The 23,170-nt window shown below is 36.9% G+C and overlaps 1 protein-coding gene across 5 annotated transcripts in view; it reads left to right on the plus strand.

The window, feature by feature from the left end:
* LOC134656856 (homeobox protein cut) overlaps positions 1-23,170 on the plus strand; it is a 213,609-nt gene that overhangs the window by 162,776 nt on the left and 27,663 nt on the right. For all 5 annotated transcript variants that reach the window (XM_063512381.1, XM_063512382.1, XM_063512384.1 and 2 more), the window contains one exon: positions 13,942-14,123. In XM_063512381.1, the coding sequence (XP_063368451.1) occupies positions 13,942-14,123 (182 nt within the window). The remainder of the gene's footprint in view (positions 1-13,941; positions 14,124-23,170) is intronic.

Below are 23,170 nucleotides of genomic sequence, written 5' to 3' on the forward strand. Positions count from 1 at the left end.
TACTATAATTGAATGTAATCATTCATTTTATCAATGATAAAACGAATGATTAAAAAAAACTAAAAGCCGAAACAGGATTTCACAACCGTACCAAACTTATAAAATCCGCTGAATTCCAGAAAATATCGCAACAAAATCCCTCTAATTAATAACCCGCAAAACAAAACAACCAATCCGAATTCCGAAACTTAAAAAGCAGTAGTGCCAACCGAGCGAAACGTCATAATTCCATCAATTTCCGGGCTGGCAACACCGGGGAGTAATAGGGAAGTCATCGAGCACGCGCCAGTTGTCAAGCCGAGCAAAGGTTTGGCTGTTAGCTTTGATTCCATTGCCTCGATGACAAAAAGTTAATACCAGAGTTTCGATGCTCGAAATGAGCGTGTCTTTGATGCGCGGAAATTGCATATCTCGATGACTGTCAGAAATGTGCGTTTATTTCGAAGTGTATTCAGAATTTGGCGTAAATATTGACTTTATGTTTTTTATAGATTTACTTTTAATTTTTAACTAAATAATGTTTAGAGACAAACCAAAGAAAGTCTGCAGCGCTAGATTAAAAGTAGTTTTTAAAAATCGGTATGCGACAACACCACAGAAAATGGATTAAATAGTCTTGATACTTGTGAAATTTCTACCATATTTACCGTCTATGAAAAAATTAAGCTGTATGCACAGCTTAATTTTTATGGTAAAATAAATTTCATTCCAACAATAGATGTCACTATTAATATGTAGACATATACTAATATTGATAAATAATATTGGGAGAATGTGACATTTGGCTTCATCAAAATTAATAAGCTTTTGTAATATCCGCGACGGCGGTAAATAGGTACAGAGGGCCTACCGCGAACACCGAAGTTCTCAATATGCGAGCATCTTTCTCTTTTACTCCCATTAAGGCGTAATTAGATTGACAGAGAAATTGCCCGCAATTTGCGAACTAAAGTTTTCGGAAAAACGAAATAAACCATTAAAACAATAAACATATATTAAAAATTAATTTTAGCTTTAACTAGTAGGTACCCATGCCGTGAGCATAAGCATGGAGGTTGTGGGTTCGAGCTCAAAACCCGGCTAGTACCAATGAGTTTCTCGAAATGTTAGAGGAAGTTCATAAGTATGCCTATACCTATTAGGTGTGTTCAATTTGCTGTGAAACCTTTGTCTAAACCAATATTATATTATCTATCTTAATACTTCACCATATGTACCTACATATGGTGAAGTATTTAGATGTTTCATTCCACTTACCCGTCATCAACTCCAAATTTTGTAAACATTGTCGTTTTTTAGCTTGAATCGCCTCGTGCTGACTTTTTACAAGTGTAAAATTATTCGTCATGCGGAAAAGTAACTCCCGCACGCCGGTTTTGTAAGGTTTCACCATGTTTATTCCGTTCATCACAAAACACAATGAATATTTAAACGATTTTGACAAACACATACCATAGTGCATGACGTTTACTGACTGCTTAAAAACATTGCCATATGTAGTTTTTTAATTCGATGTCAAATTATTGCGCTGCAGACTTTCTTTGGTTTGTCTCTAGTTTGTTTATTCTGTTGTTACCTATGTACCTATTGTAGTGATACCGATGACAATATTAAGAAATTTGTATCAACTATTAAGGGATTTTAGGGGGAAAATCTGAGCAGTAAAATTCGTATTTAACGTAATGAAATACATGGGTCAAAAACTGTTTTAGTATGAGTTACGTTTATGCGACTTTTCTGTGAACATCTTAAAATAAACGAGCTATAAAGCCTAATTTTCGTACTTAATCCTAATAAGCATGTTAAAACCTTCTGCTTCTTAAAATCTGTCTGATGAAAGTATTAGAAAAACGTATCCAAATCGTTAACTTATATAAAGTATTCAAAAAAAGTTGCCGGTTTTTGAGATAGCATTTTTTTTTTATTTGTACATAAAATGTCAGACGTGAAGTATTCGCCCACATTCTAAAACTAGGCAAACTCTAATTATCATAGACAACGAAACCAGTGACGTCACGACACGCAACCATAACCTCACCGAAAACTCGCGCCGTCCATATCGCACTCTTAAATTACAACTAGAAAGTTGGACACATAAATTAAGCAGAATTCTGATGGAGACCAGATAGCGAGTCGAAGCGGAATTAAAATAATTATCTTGATTGCAGTTTTGGGAAGCGCGGCTTGCTGCAATGCAATGCAATTGGAATAGGAAAAACGTGGTGGTTTTAGTAGATAGCGAACATACCGTCAGCAGCAGAAGTTACAAAGCGTGCGAGGTGTTCAAATTACCTTGACGCACTCTTATTCTCTTAACAATAAAGTCGCGTCAAGATCATTTTCGACACCTCGCCCGCTTAGCAGCTGTTGCTGCTGACTGTACATGATAAGTTGGGAAGGTAACTGGTAAATTCAGTTAACGTGTTCGCGTTATACAGGGTGGAACACTTCTAGAGACTGAGCTGAAAGGATAGTGTTATCTAAGTGATCTACAATCGAGTTATTATAATCGTAAAGCTGGATTAAACAGTAAAACAAAATCATTAAAATGAAATGTTTTTACATTAGTGACAACCCTACAAAGTTATTTACATTTTAAATTGACATAAATATGTCATGTCCAAGATGATCCTATGAATATAGGATCTACTCGCTAGGGTTGAAACACAGAATTTTGCACTAATGTTTAACAAACTGTACCTGTTTGAAAAACGGTTAGAAATATTAAAGTGATTAATAAGTGAAACATAAAGTACCTACGTAGCCGAAACAAAATAATTCCCCGTTTGTGTAAAAGTTCTTTGTTCTGTTCCACCCAATATTAAATCGTGATTGCAGAATCCATGAAAGTGCAGTCCCTTGTAAAATTCACATATCTTGGAAAATGGAAAGCAACGTTTAATCACAAATAGAAGTGTGGCAATAGTTATTTGTGCAACAAGAGAGCAAAGGTCAATATTTCTTCGAGTATTTATTTTGAGCCATGTAAGTGACAAATTCTACATGTAATAGATACACGAACATACCGTTTATTGACTTCCTAATTATTTACACGCTACTTAGGCACTTGTTATAACATGGATGTACCTGAAAATGTAAACGAGTGAGTTATTACGTTTTGTCCACTTAATATAATATATCTTTCTGTCACTACGTTTCTGAATAAAGTACTCGCCGCAAACATTTCGTGGCTTGTTTAAATAAAAACCTTATTCGGCCTTTTAATTGCACCGAAACAATAATTTATAGTTGCTTGCACTTTTTTCCACCACCGTAGCTTCGGCCGTTATTCAAAATTATCTACCACGATATCAGGCAACACCCCCCGAACAAACTTGATGATATATGCGCCCTAACAACGTAAGAAACTAAATTCGTGCCATTTTTTCCTTAATCCCAAGTGACGTGTACAATTTAATCACAGACTACGAAAATTTTGCAGCATTTTACGGCTGGCAACACCTTAGTGAACATTTCGCACTGGCCAGTAACACATTAACTTTGCTATACCAAATTAAAGCTCTCTTAATACTCATAAAACGCAGCTTTTCTTTTCCTCAGTATTCTTTATTCGAATCATTTACTAGTTAAACTTTATATCAGGAACAATATCGACCCTTCAGTTATATGAAGTTATAACCACAACAAGCAAAACTTAGTTTTCCATTCAGTTTTATAACTGAAAACGATAGACAGGCTATAAATGAGGTTTCAAACTTATAATTGCTTCATTTCAAAGTCGGGAACGACTATTGCATACGGATTGTCTACGCCATAATTTATTTTCAGGTACAATATTTTTATAAGAGTATTTAAAATGGAGTTGTCCTTTTCTATCAACAAGACTTTCCCATCATTTATAATTTAGAAAATTATGGAATTCAATACCTATATAGATAAAGCCAATACATATGACAAGAACACCATGAGCAAGCAACACTTATCTACGTCTATAATCTATGGCCACGATTGCCAACTTAACGGTGAAACTTCAATCGAAAAAAGAACAACTCCCTAATCGAACGATCACGGCACATTGTAATTCGTTTTTCAAACACGAAATCCAGTCGACACGTGACGTAGACAAATCAAAAGTGCATAGACAAGTTGCCGCCAGTTTTTGCCGCGCCTCAACGTCAACCGAGCCATATTTGCGGATGTCAAATTCCAAAAACAAATTAGCATTCGATTTTCAACTCTGTTCCCAACCATAGACTATTTATATTTGAGAATTTAATTCTTGCAATGCATTCCGACTGACACCTGATTGATGGTCATGACGTTTTTTGTCAATCAAACTCGTGTTTTGTAAAAGCATTTCACTCAATTGTTGTGAATATTTATGAAATTCAATGCGTGACGGATGTCGTGGCGATTCGTTAAAGCGGATATTTCCGCATTTTAATTCCTGTAAAGCCAAAGCTCACTCCAAAAGCGGATAGTAGCGAATCTCTTTGCTGTCCGACTGTTCAATCATTCACGTCATTTATCATTTTTCCCCGAAATGAAACTGGCCTCGTCAAACTAAGCAGTCACTGCGATAGATACGTAAAAAAAAAGTTGAGCCGAAGTTCCGGGCGGAGTGGCGTCTTTTTGTGCGCTGTACCGGATTCCTGTTTGAATTTTCGCGTTCTGAATTCGAACGTAGCGGTTTGAATTTCGCCGGTTAATATCGGTTCGACCCCATGTTTGGTCGGTTTGACAGATCGCCGACATGAAATCTACTTTTCTGGCGGCAAAATGGCGTATTATGCTTTTTTCATCCGTTCTCTCGTCTTTCATCACTTCTTTTGTGCGCCCGAATTTGTAACGACGATGCATTGTCAAAGAGAATTGGTTCGTTTTTATTACTTTATTAGGTGAGTTGTCTATTGGCAATTTGGGATCGGTCTGTGTTTCCGTTTCTTTTGGTGAATCAGTCGATCAATCTACAAAGTAAACTGGATTGTTGACAATTCTTAACTCGTTAACGATAAGATAAATTTAAAGGTACTTTTCGACAGGCTTTATCAGTTATCGAGTTAAAATGTACTTTTTTCTTGTGATATTTCGGCAAATATTAATGAACGTATGTATATGTCTTGGCGCGTGGCCATGTCATTTAAATGAACAATTTGAAACTCATTTGCTTTAACCACTATATAGTTCGTTTTTTTAGCATTAGAAAGAACTTGCAAGAAGGTAAGCGATCTTGACATGTCTTTTAATTGAAAAACGCTTTTTAAAAGTCAAAAACTATTACTTATGAAAGCAGAAGAATATAAATGATCGTATTAGATTCATAATTGTTACATATTTGCCGTAACTTATTTTTAAAATGTGTTTTTCACTTAAAAGACATATCAAGATTGTTTACCTTATTTCTAATGCTAAAAAAACGAAGTATAAAGGGATTTTTCGAGTAGGTACTAATATTGAATGTTTTTTTTTCCATATTTTGCATTACGTACCACATATTATTCATCAATTCTCATCTACTCAATCAAAGGTTAACTGAAAGAGATCCCTTAAAAGGATAAGTACGCCTAAGGCGTACTTATCCTTTTAACTGCCTATTCCGTAACATATTTGTGTTCTGTACAATAAAGAGTTAATACATACATATTTTGTAAAATTTATACAGATGTAACTGCAAATGTCTATTTCCACGTATCCGAAGTCCCATAATCGCCCCCCCCCCCCTACTCCGGAGACAGGGGGGATTTACTGCACTCGCTAACTATTTGCATGCACAAAGAATGCACTATTACGAATAATATATCGCGGTGGCTTATCTTTCTGTACTTTCTGTAAAAATGGCGGGGTTTCTAAATGATAGCGCTTTGACATTAATGTAGGGTTTCAGAAAGTGCCTTAGTTTAGTCATAACAAATCTCATGTCATATCTTTGCGTCATTTTGGGTTAACCAAAAAATCATATACCTATACGGCTACCATCAGTTTGTCACTGACATAAACGCCATCGAGAACGTAATTTACTTTCTATACATCTCGCTCGTACTCGCATATAAGTGCAAACGAGATGTATATGTGCTCGATAGCGTATATGTCAGTTTTGACACTATTGGTGACTGTACGAGCTCTACATACATTGCATCTTGGAGAACTCTATATTAGCATCCATAGTTTTCATTTAAATAGAGTTTTTTTTAATGTGAAATTCGTTAGTGTTCACCAACGATACCTAGATTCTGACTGAGGTTCATCATTTTTTAGCCGAAGGTTCAGTTTCGGCCATAAAACTACCGAACCCTTCGGTCGCGCGCGGCCTTTATAATTTTGAGGTCTACCAAAAGTTCTTCTTACAACAATTTTGCGATCAAATCTTTCACTCGTCCCTATTACATCACGGGCCACGGCACGATATAAAGTATACTTTTACCTAGTACTTTACAAAAGTTTACATATTGTAGACAGTTAATCGTCAGTCCTAACTAGGGTTTAACCGTTGTAGATGTTTACAAAATTAGTAAAAGTGTAACGGTTATGGGTCACTCGGTAGGGCTTCAAAACGGGGTAGGGCAGGTATAAGCCGAAACGGAAAGTTCCCGCCCTGATGTCTTTATTGTACATCTTGTGGCACAAGAGGCAGCGGAAAAACAAAGGGAATATTCATTTCATTTATAACTTGAACATATAAATTAGGGCTCATTTAGACGGTGCTAGAACTCGCATGCGAGTTCATTACATTGCGTCATTTGATCGGTCGGCTGAATTGATGTAACCTCAATGGTCCGCAATGTAACTAAAATCGTATACGAGTTCGCGCGCCGTCTAAATCAGCCCTTAGTCATCGAACCTATCGTCGCTCGAACCAGACATTTAGTTTTTCCTAGTTTAATCTTCTTTCGACCTTCCTTGACGTCCACCAATAATATTGAGTGTTTAATAAATCCATGTTGCATCCATTTCATTTTGATTTTGACCGTTTCGTATATTCACTGCCAACGTTTTCGTAGCACTACGCTCGTAGCCGATCCCAGCGTTTTCCCGCTTTGTAGAGGAAAGCGACTACGAGCACAATGTGTTAATGAAGGCTTGTGTTGTGGTCACTAGACGACGATATATATAATATAAATATAGATAAATACGTAAATACATAGAAACCATCCATAACTCTCTGATATTTAAATATACAATTAAAATGCACTAATCAAGATTAGACAGTCACTACCGACTAGGCTAGGAGCCATTACAACCTTCTCTGAATCTTTTTAAATCGAGAGTGTAGGTAAGCATGTTCCATCCTAGAATGCGTCGGCACTTACCATCAGGTGAGATTGTGGTCAAATGCTTACCTATTTAAAAAAAAACAACGGGTTGCACTCACAGGCAGTGCCGGCAGAAGTGAAAACTCAATGACTAGTGCACAATGCACTATGTATAATTGAGGTTAACGCCATCTAGCGTTATTTAGTCGCATTACTTGAAGCCCCTAAGCACATCCCTGTTAGTACTCGAGTTATATTAATACCAGTTAGAGCGAAACTCACTAGATGGCATTTAAATCAATAAAGAAAAACTCAATGACATTACATGTAACAGGTCCGTCTTACGGTCACGTGATCTCTCGCGAGTTTAACATTTTCTCCCCACCTCAAAAAGTGCACAGCGCCGCTAAAGAAGTTTTCACTTCAAAAAACCCTTCATTAAGCGCGTTCGTTTACTCAAAACGCAATGAGTCCAACCAAGACACATATTTAAACAAAGCCCAGTGTGACCCCCCCAGACCAATTACCTACAATCGTAACAACGATTACCGCGTTTTATCGAGCCACCGCATTTTTAGTTTAATGACTACCCTCATCCCTTCAGTTAATGAGGCTGAAAGCGGACAGTTCTTAAATTTAGCCCTTTGGTCATGTTTTGACTGCAGTTTGTTACCTTATTGTCATTTGGTACGGTACTTATGTGCGATTAAATGGGAAAACCTAATAAGCTTTTAAGGGTTTCATTGTGTTACAATATACCTGGGAATTTAATGTGGAAAAAACCCTTCTAAGTATAAAAATTTGTGTGAAAGTGAACACCTCGCTTGCTTACTATTAGCCATATTCGAATTTTAAGATACGTCAAGTATTCGAACTTCAAGATATTCACAAGAGACGACACGTACTAGATCCATTCTAGATATGTTATAGTTTAGATTTCAACTAGTTCTCTTTTGCAGCTCAATTCGGGCAACCAATGTCACTTTTACGTTAAAATATCGTATGAACGAACGATTTCCATTAGATATCTATTATATGTGACTTAGATGAGTATCTCCAGAATCGCGTAAATGTCAAATTTGACAAGCTAGATCTTAAAAATATCGTTGTCGTACCTTGGTGATGTCTAATAGATATCTAATAGATGTCTAGTTCAAAATCCGAATCGGGCCCTTAGAAACGAAATGGATCGGATAACTCAGTGTCAAACAAATGTCAAAAACGACGTTTTTGTTTGAAGAAACGTCACTTTTGACACTGACATATCCGATCCATATCGTTTCTATATCTAATACCTATTTGACGTATCTTAAAGTTCGAATATGGCTGTATATTCTTAACATATACAGATCGAATAATAGAAGCGACATTATACTTATATAGCTGGGTAGTTTTTAGATGTCACGTTTTTACCTACTGACAAAATTGGTTTGACATACTCCTCTTGATTTCATCGATATAGTTATTCAGCTGTATCTATAATATACGTAGAGCGCTACGGCGCGTAGCAGCTACGAAACTGCCTTAATAAAACCGATAGGCTACTAGAGATCATTTCGAACTTCATAACTCTCATCTTGACATGTTATTGATATCATATTGATATCTGTGCATATGCTTAGTATACAGATACTAATAACTTTGAGTATATTTGATACAATATTTCGTATTTAGTACTAAAGTGTCATTCTATGGAACTTGCTAACTATGTAAACAAAAGTCACTAGTAAAGTGACATTCAGAGACTACTTTAATATGGCGGTTTGTTTAAATAGAATGCAAACATTAGCAAGTTCCATAGAATAGCGTAAATGTAATAAATATTATGGGTTTCATTTAGTACCGCCAGGCTTATGGAACTCTCCGCGCGAGCTCGGATTTATACCTACGATTCTGTTCCCGTTCACGGTAGAAAAGCAAGCCAGTTGGTTGCCACACGCGCTCACGCACGCACGTTACCGCGCACCGCACTGACAATTTTTACGATAGTTACAAGCTACGTAGGTACTATTGAATTACTTTAATTAAACATGTAGTGTTTATTACGACAAATGTACCTATAGTTAGATATCTATGTGAAATACGTAGGTAACTTGGTAAATTATCATTTTATCGACAGTAAGATCTTAATTTTATACCGAAAAATAGGTACTTATTTATGCTCTGGTTATCTTATTATGAATTACCTGTAATCATGGGTTCTCTATTATTTTTCTTTAATGTGTAACATTAATCTATATCTGGTTTTAAATTACACGAAGTTTTAAAACTAATTCTTGCTGGGTTCATTGCGTGGTTTATAAAACGGCGTAAACACTGCGGTGACTGCAGGAACATATGACCTTTTAAAATGAGTATTTCGTAAACACTAACCTAACCTAACGCATAAACGGAATATTATAAATTATTGCAACTTGCTTAAATGTAATTATTTAACGCTATGCTGTTATGTATATACTTTATGGCAAGTTCTAATGTTAGTTTGATCAATCGAATAGGAGACCAGTCTTCACACGTATTTAAATTTCTAAGCGTCGCGTCGGCAACCCTAGCGTTGTGCCGGTGCGCGCGGTGCGGGGAGCGGCGCGCTGAAGGTCAATCCATTGTATTTTTGTGTAGGTATCAAAACGGTAGGTATTTACGTTTTCTTTGAGAGATAAGTATCTGTTCGTAAGAACTATTATATAATCTGTGGTACCGCTTCTATAGGTACTCATTATCTAGTATTTAGGTATCAGAGCAGCAAACATGATAACACAAGTATCAGAGATAAAATATAAAAGATTTATCATTATCACCGATCGTCAAACATACTGATATCGATGACGAAAAACCGTAGGAATTTGAACTCTACGCCTTTGATGATAAAGTATTTAGTGATAAGAGTGTATTTACTGATTAGGTATGTCCTTACTGATCCTGCCGTCCAATCAGTTGTCAGTTATAACAAGATGGCGCAGTTATTATGATTATAAAATTAAAGCCCTGATTCAGAAATCATTTGAGTATAAAAAAAACCTCTACAAACTTAATTTTCGGGTAATCCCCGATATAAAACAAAACTACTTTTAAAACTATGAAATCTGAGAATTAATAATGTCAATTTATTCTGGAAATGATGGCACTGAGTCTTTGGCAAGTATAGTGTCATTGTCAAACTCTATAAAAGTGCCTGGCAGCTGTTCATTATTGGAGGCCACGATGATGCTAGCAAGAATACGAGCAATGTGGCGATCATTAGAGAAGATATTTGTCCAAAAATGGTAGTTTTTCAACTGATATGATGATGACAGTAGGATTTTTAACTGACTCTAAATAGCTTACTCACGTCACAGAATAAATAATAGTACTAAGTACAGAAGACTCACTCTCTAACAAAACGCGTCTGTTACGATCAGCATAGATATAATTCATAATTCATAATTTATTTATTGCATCCATGGTTGTTACATTGGATATGGCCGCTAGGTGGCGACAGCGCCACGCGCGGCTTATGGCTTTCCCGAAAATTGGGGCCGAACGGATGTACTTTTAGCTACCTGTAGCAAAGCGACGAAATCGCGGAGTGAGACACGCCTGCTCACGTATACAAAACGTACAGTCAAGTGTAAAAATATGGATGCAAATAACTTACTCAAAAATATGTCCCATAGTTCGTAATTCGGCGACGTAAGAGCTATGAGACATATACAGCGTGATTCATGAGACGTGAGCAGGACTAAGCCTACACAATCAGTAAATGTAGTAGAATCGTTCACCACAATATTTAAGTAAAACAATCACGCTTTTTTTCTGTTGTTATACTTTTTCGTAAGGACAAATTTAATTATCTACTATCATGGATAACCTACAACATTTAATTAACAACGTGAGCAGGACTAAGCCTACACAATCAGTAAATGTAGTAGAATCGTTCACCACAATATTTAAGTAAAACAATCACGCTTTTTTTCTGTTGTTATACTTTTTCGTAAGGACAAATTTAATTATCTACTATCATGGATAACCTACAACATTTAATTAACAAAGATAAAACCTGTTTAACCATTATGACAGCACATCGAGTATGAAGAAATTGAGTGAGATACGATTTTTCAAAAGTACCCAACCAGTCTCCGATGACATTGAATTTGGCACTTGTTTTGGATAAAACAAAGAGGGTGACCATAAATGTCGTAAATAAATTAAAACTTTTTTTTCAAACAGTGTAAAATAAATTATAGTTAATCTCACAAATACTGGTACGAAACAGTTGTTTATTACTTACTGTATGCGTAGGCTTGATCCTGCTCACGTCTCCTGAATCACCCTGTATATTTTTGAGTAAGATATGTGCACTCATAGTTTTACACTTGACCTACATGATACTCAAACGATTTCCGTACTATACCGTGTCCGCCCATTGCTACTGATCATACAATATGTAAGCAGTATTGTCGGAAAGCAATAATAGGCGTTAAATCACAATCCTGGCCGCTCGGCGCGATTTCCGACACATCTATCTTGGCGATACCAATCTTCATGGTCCACCGCCGACTGCCGACAATTGATATCTTCCGAAGGTCAACAAATAACACGTTAGTAGACCTTCAACTATTCTCAACTAAAACACAACTTTAAAACAATAGAGTAAAGCACAAAATCGCAAATTGTGCGGAACAATGTTATTATTGCGCGCTAATTTGATCAGGATATGTTTTATTGTTCGGTAATAAGTGCCGTAATTGAGTGACGTTAAGATTGTCAGGTGCATTTGTGATTTGTAGTGAATAGGCAAAAATCGCTGATGCGTTACTTAAGATTCGCGTAGATTCTTCGGATTTGAATTTAGAATCTGTGGAACGATACAGATAAGTGTAAACATTTCAACTGCATACCGGCGAAATTGCCCCACTGGGCCGAAGCCATAATTTAAAAAAAGAAGATAATTAAATGTAATCAGATACTGATAAAAAACGTTGATTAGCTGATAACGTTATGACAAAACGTCATTTCGGCGTATTACTCGAATGACACATTTCCTTCACTCATGTCATACGAAAACCCCAGTATTAGCGGGTAAATATTTGCCGATCAGCTGTTCCGAGGCCGCCATATTAACGAAATAATACCAACACAAACACAATAATACCAACTTAACAGTACCAGTGAGAAAATAGCGAAGTTATATTTTCTCATACAAATTTGGAGAAAACGTTCGACACTGGCGCCGTTTTCAACTGCAGAATTAGATTGGTATTTTGTGAACAACTAATTTTTGTGACGCTAATATAGAATTATTAAGATTTTTCGTAACTACACTTTATTATGCCTTTGGAGTTTCCGTAAGGCTAATACAATAAATTTAGGCCACTTTTATCGCTTGTAATCTTTAAGTATTATATTTTATTATTTGCATTGATAAACGTTACTCACCAAAAAATATTACTTAGGTATGATCTTGCCGTTTTTAGAATAATTTCATTCAGTGTAAAACTTCTTTCAGGTTTAACCTGAAGTTTAAGGTACTTTTATCGTGGAAGCCTTAGTAATAGGTCCACAGTGGGTGTTTTTTTCTGGGAATACCAGATTTTTTTTTTATCAATAAAATCTGTCGCGGTAGGAACTGAGCTGTTTAACGCCTAATATATCACGTACCTTTTATTAATTGTATTCACAAATTAATGTCTGCATTTCTAATTAATTATTTACCTATAGCGTGTTCTCAATTTCAAACCTCTAAACTTTTTTACACAGTTAACAACATTAAGTGACCCTTTGTTTTTTATATTGCTCGGACAAAATGAAACATACAAGTTTAGTTACAAATATAGAGATTGTAACTGAGATTGATTGTACAACTAACCTCTTGATTAAAAATAAACAGATTCATTATTATTATTTTTTTAGTTACAAATTATTTTATTTTTCACTGTATAAAAGACAGTGATACAGCTTGGCAAAAAAGAGTGGAAATTAAAAAGTGACAACACTGTATGTCGTCCCGTTTTCTTATATAAATTGGTTTGAAAGGGACGACACTACAATGTTGCCACTTTTTAATTTCTACTCTTTTTTGCCAAGCTGTAACTGTAACAAATTTGTCGCTGTCCAAATGTCCATATTTCTCAAAAAAAGCGGCCAAGTGCGAATCGGACTCGCCCATGAAGGGTTCCGTATTTAGGGGATATATGACGTATTAAAAAAAAACTACTTACTAGATTTCGTTCAAACTAATTTTCGGTGGAAGTTTGTATGGTAATGTACAGCATATATTTTTTTAGTTTTATCATTCTCTTATTTTAGAAATTACAGGGAGGGGGACACACATTTTACCACTTTGGAAGTGTCTCTCGCGCAAACTATTCAGTTTAGAAAAAAATGATATTAGAAACCTCAATATCATTTTTGAAGACCTATCCATAGATACCCCACACGTATGGGTTTGATGAAAAAAAAATTTGAGTTTCGGTTCTAAGTATGGGGAACCCCAAAATTTATTGTTTTTTTTTTATATTTTTGTGTGAAAATCTTAATGCGGTTCACAGAATACATCTACTTACCAAATTTCAACAGTATAGTTCTTATAGTTTCGGAAAAAACTGGCTGTGACATACGGACGGACAGACAGATGGACAGACAGACAGACAGACATGACGAATCCATAAGGGTTCCGTTTTTTGCCATTTGGCTACGGAACCCTAAACACCGCCCGTTAAACAAATTGACAACAGCGCCATCTCTATTTCAGATCGCGCAACTGGTAGAAGACGTGCGGCGGCTGCAGGCGTCGCTGGCCGCGCTGCAGGAGGCGCACGCGCAGCAGCTGCAGCGGCTAGAGGAAAGGCTGGACGAGAAGAAGGCTCACATAGCGAGGCTTGAAGCCAGGCTCGACACGCAGAGGGACTACGAAGATGTGAAGCGGGAGGTTAGGTGAGTGTCGAAAACCGAATAGGTAGGCCCGGATTTAGAGATCTAGGGCCCCTAGACACTTGGTATGGCACTTAGAATATACGGGGGCCCCTTCTCTATCTCAAAACCATTGATAGGTTGCCTAGTGCTCTTTGCCCAGGCGTTATGGGACGAGTTAAGTCTGCCATTACTTCAAGCCGGCTCGAAGGACCATTTTCTTACTCATATAAACACGCTGTAGCTATTTAACTCAATAGCTATTTGCATTATAGGTGTATAAGTTGTTCGGACTAAGTTATATGCCCCAACTGATTTAGAATACCTTGTTAGTATGTAGGTACCTATATTTATTTGACACTTTGTAGCCTAAATAATTTGACAAATAACAGAGATTTGTTAAGATTGGGATCATTAACTTGATTTTTAACTGTCTATAGCTTCAAATCACGTTTTCCCCCCAACAATCTAGAAATATACACGATATCATAATTATATCTTTACCTAATGTTTAGGTAGGTACCTAAATACCTATTCAACTAACAAGTATATCATTAATGCTCTACAGCACATACTCTTTATTTACCCGCTGAGCACATATACGCTGTGTGCTCTGTGATTCAGAGATAAAAGCCGAGATTTGTCACAATAATGTCGATATCAAGCACGTATATGTACCTACATTTGTACAGGTACCTATTTAACCTTTTCCACGCCGTGTCAAACACAAAAGCTGTCACTCAGACGCCACGTCATTGAAGTGTCAAACCTGAAGTTGAACTTTATGTATATGCACGTAGGTGGATGTTGCTCTGTGGTCTGTGACCGATTAATAGGTCTTTGGCGTTGAACCTACGGTGCGGATATATCGGTCATTGGCGTCCAAAAGGTTAACCCTTTTCAAGGCCGCACCAATCTACAAGTTTTTCCCAAAAACTCCAAATATATTCGAAGTAACGAGACAGGTCAAGTCCGGGATACGTGGAAAGGGAGGAAGGAGGCCTTTGCCCAGCGGTGGGACACTACGCTCATATCAATAAATAAAAAAATCTAACTTGTCACATTTCCCGAAAGTCCAATCTAATTTGAATCTTAAATCGTAATGCTAAGCCTGAAATTCTATTGACGCGTATGTGGTCGATAAATCTTACTATTCCTGGAAAAGGGTTAACAAAACTTCTCTTTAGTGTACTTGTGGACCTAATTTTTTTTATGATATAGAAGGCAAACGAGTAGACTAACCGCCTGATGGTAAGCGATTACCGTCGCCCATAGGCACCTGCAACCAGTGCAACCCCGTTGCAAGAGCGGTGCCTTTAACCTTTTGGACGCCAATGACCGATATATCCGCACCGTAGGTTCAACGCCAAAGACCGATGAATCGGTCACAGACCACAGAGCAATATAGGCCTACGTGCATATGCATAAAGTTCAATTTCAGTTTTGACACTTCGGTGACGTGGCGTCCGAGTGACAGCTTTTGTGTTTGACACGGCGTCGAAAAGGTTAAGATGGAAGTACGCTATTTTCTTGAAGGTCTGAAGGTCGTATCGGTCCGAATATACCGCGGGCAGTTCATCAGTTCAACAGTTCATTCCACATTCTGGCCAACTCATGGTATAATAATATACTCCGCCTGGTACTCTCTTCCGAGATTCGCGAATGACCTAACTGGCACTTGCCTACGTCATCATGCTGTTTACAGGTTCTCAAACTTTAAAATGTGGGAGAATTTTAACCAACAGTGAAAATTATTTTAACGGCATTAATTTTAAGTTATTCATGTAGAAACATAGTAAAATAAAACAAATCTATACTGCACTTTTCACTCCTACTCTTACAGTTCCGAATAGAGCAGCCAACCATTTTCGTAACTAAACATTAATTACGAAGCTTACGACGTGAAAAGTTTGGAAAACACTGCGACTGCTGACACTGAGCGAGAAGGAAATAACAATTAACACGCGTTCGACAAGGACGGTCGGTCAGGGACAAAATGGCGGATTGTCAAATGTGACAGCGCTATCCTGTGTTGCCAGTAGTGTAAACAGAATTACCCGAACGTCTGAAATTTCTTTCGTGAATCGGAAGATATTGCTAACGAATAATTAAAAATGACGTGTTATTGTAAAATTTAAGATAAAATACATATAAATGAAAATTATTAAATTATAAAGAAATAAATTAACTTATTAACCATAGATATAATGTACCCATGTAACATGTTATGTTGAAATAAAGTGGCAATGTTATTGTGACGTAGGCAAGTGACACTCTGGGAAGAGAAGACCATGTTTTATTAGACCATGGGCCAACTTATAACTCGTAAGCCGTATCCAGACGAGCTGGGCAAATCGACCGATTTGATCAGGAAAATAATTGGCGCCAATCTCATCTAGCGTCCACACGTACACAATTTAATCACCAATTTGCATTCCATAGATACTAACTTCTAAAATTGGCATTTTTGTGTCCGCACCTGCTGATTTGATCGGGGAATCAAATTGGCGTTTGCGTCCGCACGGCCTGATTCGATCGGACAATTTCATCAGATTGGCGAAAAATTGTCTCGTCTGAACTCCACTGTAGTGTTCAAAGCCCAAAAAAACCGGCCAAGTGCGAGTCGGACTCGCGCACGGAGGGTTCCGCACCATCAACAAAAAATAGAGCAAAAAAAAGCAAAAAAAACAAGCAAAAAAACGGTCACCCATCCAAGTACTGACCCCGCCCGACGTTGCTTAACTTCGGTCAAAAATCACGTTTGTTGTATGGGAGCCCCACTTAAATCTTTATTTTATTCTGTTTTTAGTATTTGTTGTTATAGCGGCAACAGAAATACATCATCTGTAAAAAATTTAACTGTCTAGCTATCACAGTTCGTGAGATACAGCCTGGTGACAGACGGACGGACGGACGGACGGACAGCGGAGTCTTAGTAATAGGGTCCCGTTTTTACCCTTTGGGTACGGAACCCTAAAAACGAACGTAAGATCCCTTTGAGAACGCCGGAATTTATTTTACAAGCATAATGCCTAGAAGCCTCTGACCAGCAGTAAGCAGTAAACATCCTTCAACTAATAATATGAGTAAAAGATCTCAATTCATTCCAAGATTTTCCTTAAAAAGAGAAGCCTGTGAAGTGACGAACACCACGCCACCCACACTATTCTTAACACAACTTTAACATTGTAACAATACTGAATGATTCTTTACAAAAATTTTCGTAACTTTCTTCATATTTCCCCGGCTTCCTATTGTCGCAATGGCGTAGATAAGCGGGTCGTTGGACTCATGTTTGCCTGATACCAGTGTTTGCTTGTGAGGCAGCCTTCGGTTGGGTCGACGGCCAGGCCTTGGTCTTACAATGCAACGCAAATACTGCAATGAAAATACAGTGTATTTTCATCGTAATCCCTACTTAATATTACAAATATTTCTTGCACCTATTACTGCTGGTTCTCTGTTTGGGCCGAAGGTTCTCTACCTGTTAACAGGTAGAGAATGCCTTCTGGCATTAAGTTCGACTTTTAAATAAATAAATAAATGCGTCAGTTACTCTGTCTGTATGTGTATCTGTCTATTACCTCTGTACTATTAAACCACTGAACCAATCGAGATGAAATTTAGTATGGACATAGATTGAGGCCCGAAGAAGGCCATAGGATAGTTTTTAGGGTCGGAACCCCGGGTCCCGTTTTTTACCCTATGGGTACGGATACCCAAAGGGTAAAAAACGGGACCCTATTACTAAGACTTCGCTGTCCGTCCGTCCGTCCGTCTGTCACCAGGCTGTATCTCATGAACCGCGATAGCTAGACAGTTGAAATTTTCACAAATGATGTATCTCTGTTGCCGCTATAACAACAAATACTAAAAATAAAATAAAATAAATATTTAAGGGGGGCTCCCATACAACAAACACGATTTTTTGCTCTATTTTTTGTTGATGGTGCGGAACCCTCCGTGCGCGAGTCCAACTCGCACTTGGCCGGTTTTTATCAATCATCAGTATAGTCATAAGAAACAATTGTTGGTTATAGTGTGGCAATGCCGAATGGCAAGGACCAACGTTTTTAATTTTTAATGCGAAAAGTCATTTACTAATTACTTTAGTGTGTTAACACATTTGTAGCACCATTGGGACCAACTACTTAATTATTCGATTATTGATACATTCATGTCATGGTATGAAAACATTAAAAATTAGGATATAAAAATTAATAAATGAATGGTAACAGCACACGCTGCGTTTTCGCTGTAATATTATCACTAGGCAAATTATACAAATCAAAATAAGGCAAACATATGAAATTAAGCACTTTTTGACAGCCATGACAAAAAATTGTGACAATTTCATGTCACATTATTAAATTGTACCACGGGACTTAATCGCGTATCTAAGTTTTAAGATTTACCTCCGACGTTTCGAGGGCGGCGTTGTCCCCGTGGTCTCGGAGAAGACTCAAGATTAAGAAGAAGATTAAGTCCCGTGATACAATTTAATAATGTGTAAAAATCGTGAAAGTTTAAATCAGTGTAATTTCTTGTCACTTTCAAATTCATATTCTAAGTACTTGATATAATAATTGTCCATTAACTACGTGATATATTTCGTCAACCTACTTTAACATATTCCGTTTTGTTATGATTTCGGTGAAATATTAAAGCTATTGGTAGTTTATACATAATTTAGATAAAGCTGATAGATGCTCCCACGCAAAGTGGGGCGGAAGTTATTAGTCTTCGAGATTAATGTTACGAAATAAGCAGATAACTTGCAGTAGATGCACGAGTTGTCAACACTGCACTGCACTGGCTAATTTAAGCAAGAATTAAACTGGAATAACACCTTAAACCGCAATTAAATATGACAGAATCGAAGGATGAAACTGTATTAGGTATTGATTTGTCAAATTAAGACATATCTGAGTTAAACCTTTTCTTTGGTACCAAATTATTTGGCTAAAAAGACTCGCATCCAAGCCATAGTTATTAAAAAACGAGAAAAATATACCACAGCATTGCAAGCGAGTAATTTACGCTCTCTGCATATCTAAGCAGAATTATTATGTATTTAGATTATCAGTTAACTTATAATTAAATTATCAATCGTCATCAAAACACAAATACCAATTATTTGTTCCGAAGCAAACACAAGAAAACTAACACCTAATGAAAGCGGAAGTAACAAAATTAAAATAAAAACAAAATTAACCGATAATCTTATTTATATTTCCCACTGGAGCAGGAAATAATAAAAAAACCACGTTCCCAGGAGCCCCAATATCATGTTCAAATATGGAACGCTAAATTCCGTATCTCGAACCGTTTAGCGATCTCGTGCGAGGAGCCTGTGGGATTGTGACAGTTCGACAAAAAAGTTTTAAAAAATATGGCCGCCTATGACGGTATTGGTCGCTCTGTGTATTTTCGGTTAGTCTGACAATATTGGTTGACTGAGACCGACTTTACTGTCAATATTTTCTTTATGTAAATCGATGCTACCTATTTATGCCAGTAACAATCAGGTATATTTTTAACTACCTTCAAAAAATTGAGGTTATAAATTCGCCTCTATATATATTACCAAAATTTACCTCTATTTTATTACTGATAGATCTGATAGCAGCTGAAAATAGTCAATGATTAATACTTATAGCTGGTCAAGCAGACCTTGCCAGTAGAAAAGGGATATTGTCCCATAGAAAATTTGCCTTTTTTTACTGACAAGATTTGCTTGACCAGCTATATTGTAGAAGCCGATGATCCGTAGACACCTTGCTACAAATTGCATACGATTTTAAATAATTGCTAGCCAAATAAGACCAATGAATTTAATCGATAGGTAGATCACATGTTGATTGAATGTCGCAAATCGCATGCGTTAGTCGGTGACTTTTGGAGATGCCACTATAGGACTCCAAAAAAGAATCATTAATACCACTTAAAAGCGAATTACGTACTTCATATTCACTCACATGATTACGTACTCCATATTCATTCAGTGATTGTACACTTGACTTGTCAAAAGTGCTTATTTTGAAGCCTACTTGAATAAATAATTTTTGAGTTTGAGTTTGAGTTCACTGAAGTACGTACTAGTTTTGTAGTTTAAGACAACAAGGATGTTCCTTTCAGCCATATTATCTCAAGAAACTGAACCCGAAGTTTCCAGAACATCTCAATAACACGCCGTGACTGGGTGTTTGTTTGTCGGCAATTCGTTTTTCAACAATACCAGTAACTGACAAAGAGTTCAGTTGTTTTGGAACACCATTAAGTGTTTATGCGTTTAGTAGTTCTTAGAAATTGTGGGGTAAGAAGGGAAGTGTGGTAATGTGGGTAATAATAGAGCAATTACACTTTCTCGCCTATTAGAACTCGATTAGACTGTTTAAGTGTTTTGCGTGATTTTATAAAAGTGGTTAAAAATGATGTATTAATCAATGTGAATTTGTATTTGATGACTACTAACAAAACAATCATATGTGTAACCGCCCTTACATCCATAGACACGCTGAATAAAGCCTAGTGCACAACATCAACGCAACACACCTGATAAAATGGCGCCTTCTTATCGGCCATAGGACCGAGTGCCAGATTATCTACTGGCTTGTAATTACTACATAAATAACTGCTCTCTTGACAGTGATTTGTCTAGTGACTAAACACACAAACGCACACTTTGAAGGCTTGTGTATTGTTAGTACAGTCAAGTGTAATATAATATGGGTGCATAGGATTTACTCAAAAATATGTCCCATAGTTCTTAATTCGCTGACATAAGAGCTATGGGACATATTTTTGTGTATGATGAGTGCACCCATATATTTTTACACTTGACAGTACCATTAAAAAGTAACATGCAATACCTAATTAACCTCTTGTCTGTGTATTAATAAGGATCCTGTAATTAAAAGTAAATGGCTAAGTTTTTTTTTTACTTACTGTACCTAGCTCATTATTTTTGGTTAATAACACGAATCCTTGTCAAACTAACAATTCATTCAATATTATGTCATAATCACGACGCTAAACCTGAACTATTTCTTCACGTTATCAAAAAGTGTTTATTTATTACCCAAAAAAAGCTATCGATATCGTTTAACAGCAACTTTAATGTCACACGCCTTTGATCCCTTTGAAGTTCAAAGCCGCCATATTGGAAAAACAACATGTTAGTCTATGCCCAACATTGTTTGGACAGTTATAAACATCTGAAGCGGCATCTTTGACTCGGGACGTATTGGCATTAAAAAAAGCTGTTGAAACCGAGTTATTGTCATTTAACGGTCATTCTAGTTGTTAAACACTGTATTTATAAGATTTGAGAAACGACACAAACGTAAGATTTGCTCTAAATTTGAATATTTGTATAAAGAAAACACAGACAACGTAAGAAATGTAACAGACGCGTTGTTTGTCAAATAGCACGCAAAAATTTCGAAATTCGAACTCAAACCCTCTCCAATTCGACCAATTAGAAACGGAATCATCAAAAACGTTCGAAATCCGAAATTCAAAATGTAATCAGAATGCAAACAAGCCAATCCGGGCGGAGACTTGGCTCAGAAATCAATCTATCCGACCCCTATTAAGCTTTAATCTACGGAGGCTGGCTATAACTTAATCCCGACTTGAGAAGCGGAATAAATAAGCTATAAACCGCTACAGGTGCCTTATATTGCTTAGTGTGTAAATGTGCGTTTAGTTTAGAAAGGCAGCGTGCGGCAAGATTCCACGTCTGCGACATTTAGGTAATACTAATGACAATGCAAGTGATACGGAGATATGTGCGCTCTTTGTCGGAATGTCGTTTTAAAATGAGAACGTTACTTCGACTGTATGACGGCGGCAAAGTTCGTGTGACTTTTAAAGCCAGGAATATAATTATGATCACGCGCCATGTTGCGGAATTTCATTGGAACTAATCTTTAAATACTATACTGAACTGTCACGCTATACCTACATGAAAATAACCAATGACAATGATCATATATTACTGGTCAGGCTTTAAATCCATTTCAAAACTGTATTATCGGCGATTGACAGCTGTTGCAAGTTTTCCAAGTTAGACAATTAATCGATTTTATGATATGTTTGATTTTTCCGTGATAAGGAATTAAATAGAAGAAAATACTTCCAATAGAAAATCCTTTTTCGTAAATTATGATACGAAACAAGTAAGAGAAAGATTACTTAGTCTGTCTAACCATTTCCATAACTATTCGTTAGAAAAGGCGGCAAATTCATGTGTAAAAGTTCCTTCCGTGCCTATTTTTAGGCTCAAAAGGAAAAAATGGAACCCTTATAGGATCAGTCGTGTGTCTGTCTGTCTGTCCGAACCCCCCCCCCCCCCCCTCATTATCTCCGAAACTATTGGGTCTAAAATTTTGAAAAAGTACACAAAATAGTTCTTTACCTATAGATGACAGGAAAACCTATTAGAAATGTGCAGTCTAGCGTGAGTCGGAACCCTTGGACCGCGAGTCCGACTCGCACTTGGCCGGTTTTTTATAGATATTTTGTAGCATCGTGTAAGTACGTGTCGCATGCGTCAAAACGTCGCACGGCTAAGATGATCTGCGTATGCCATAATTATGTCAAAATCGCCATCTGCGTAGCAACAGGAACGCGGGCTGCCTAGTATCTGTGCCACATAAGTTAACAAAAAGCGGACGATCAGCCTATGTACTTGGTCCACGCATATACAACCACCTGCCTAAAAGTATCAGAGATGCACCTTCCTTCCATAATTTTAAAATGAAACTAAAACACTGGTTACTAAAATCACCGTTTTACGATATTGATGAATATCTTTCATGCAAAACTGATGATGTTACTTACCTAAATAAAATTAATTATAATAAATAAACATGTATACTACGACATATGTATTAATAATTAATAAGTGTAATACGTATAAGTATATCTACAATGATATTTCAGATTTTATGTAATCTTTGACTTGTAACCTAATGTTATGAATAAATTTTCATTTTCATTTTCATTTTCATTTTGATCCCTCTGGTCCGATCATGGGAACGCACAAATGTTCGCGTGCCCGCGGC

This window comes from Cydia amplana, chromosome 19 (genome assembly GCF_948474715.1).
Source record: "Cydia amplana chromosome 19, ilCydAmpl1.1, whole genome shotgun sequence".
Lineage (NCBI taxonomy): Eukaryota > Metazoa > Arthropoda > Insecta > Lepidoptera > Tortricidae > Cydia > Cydia amplana.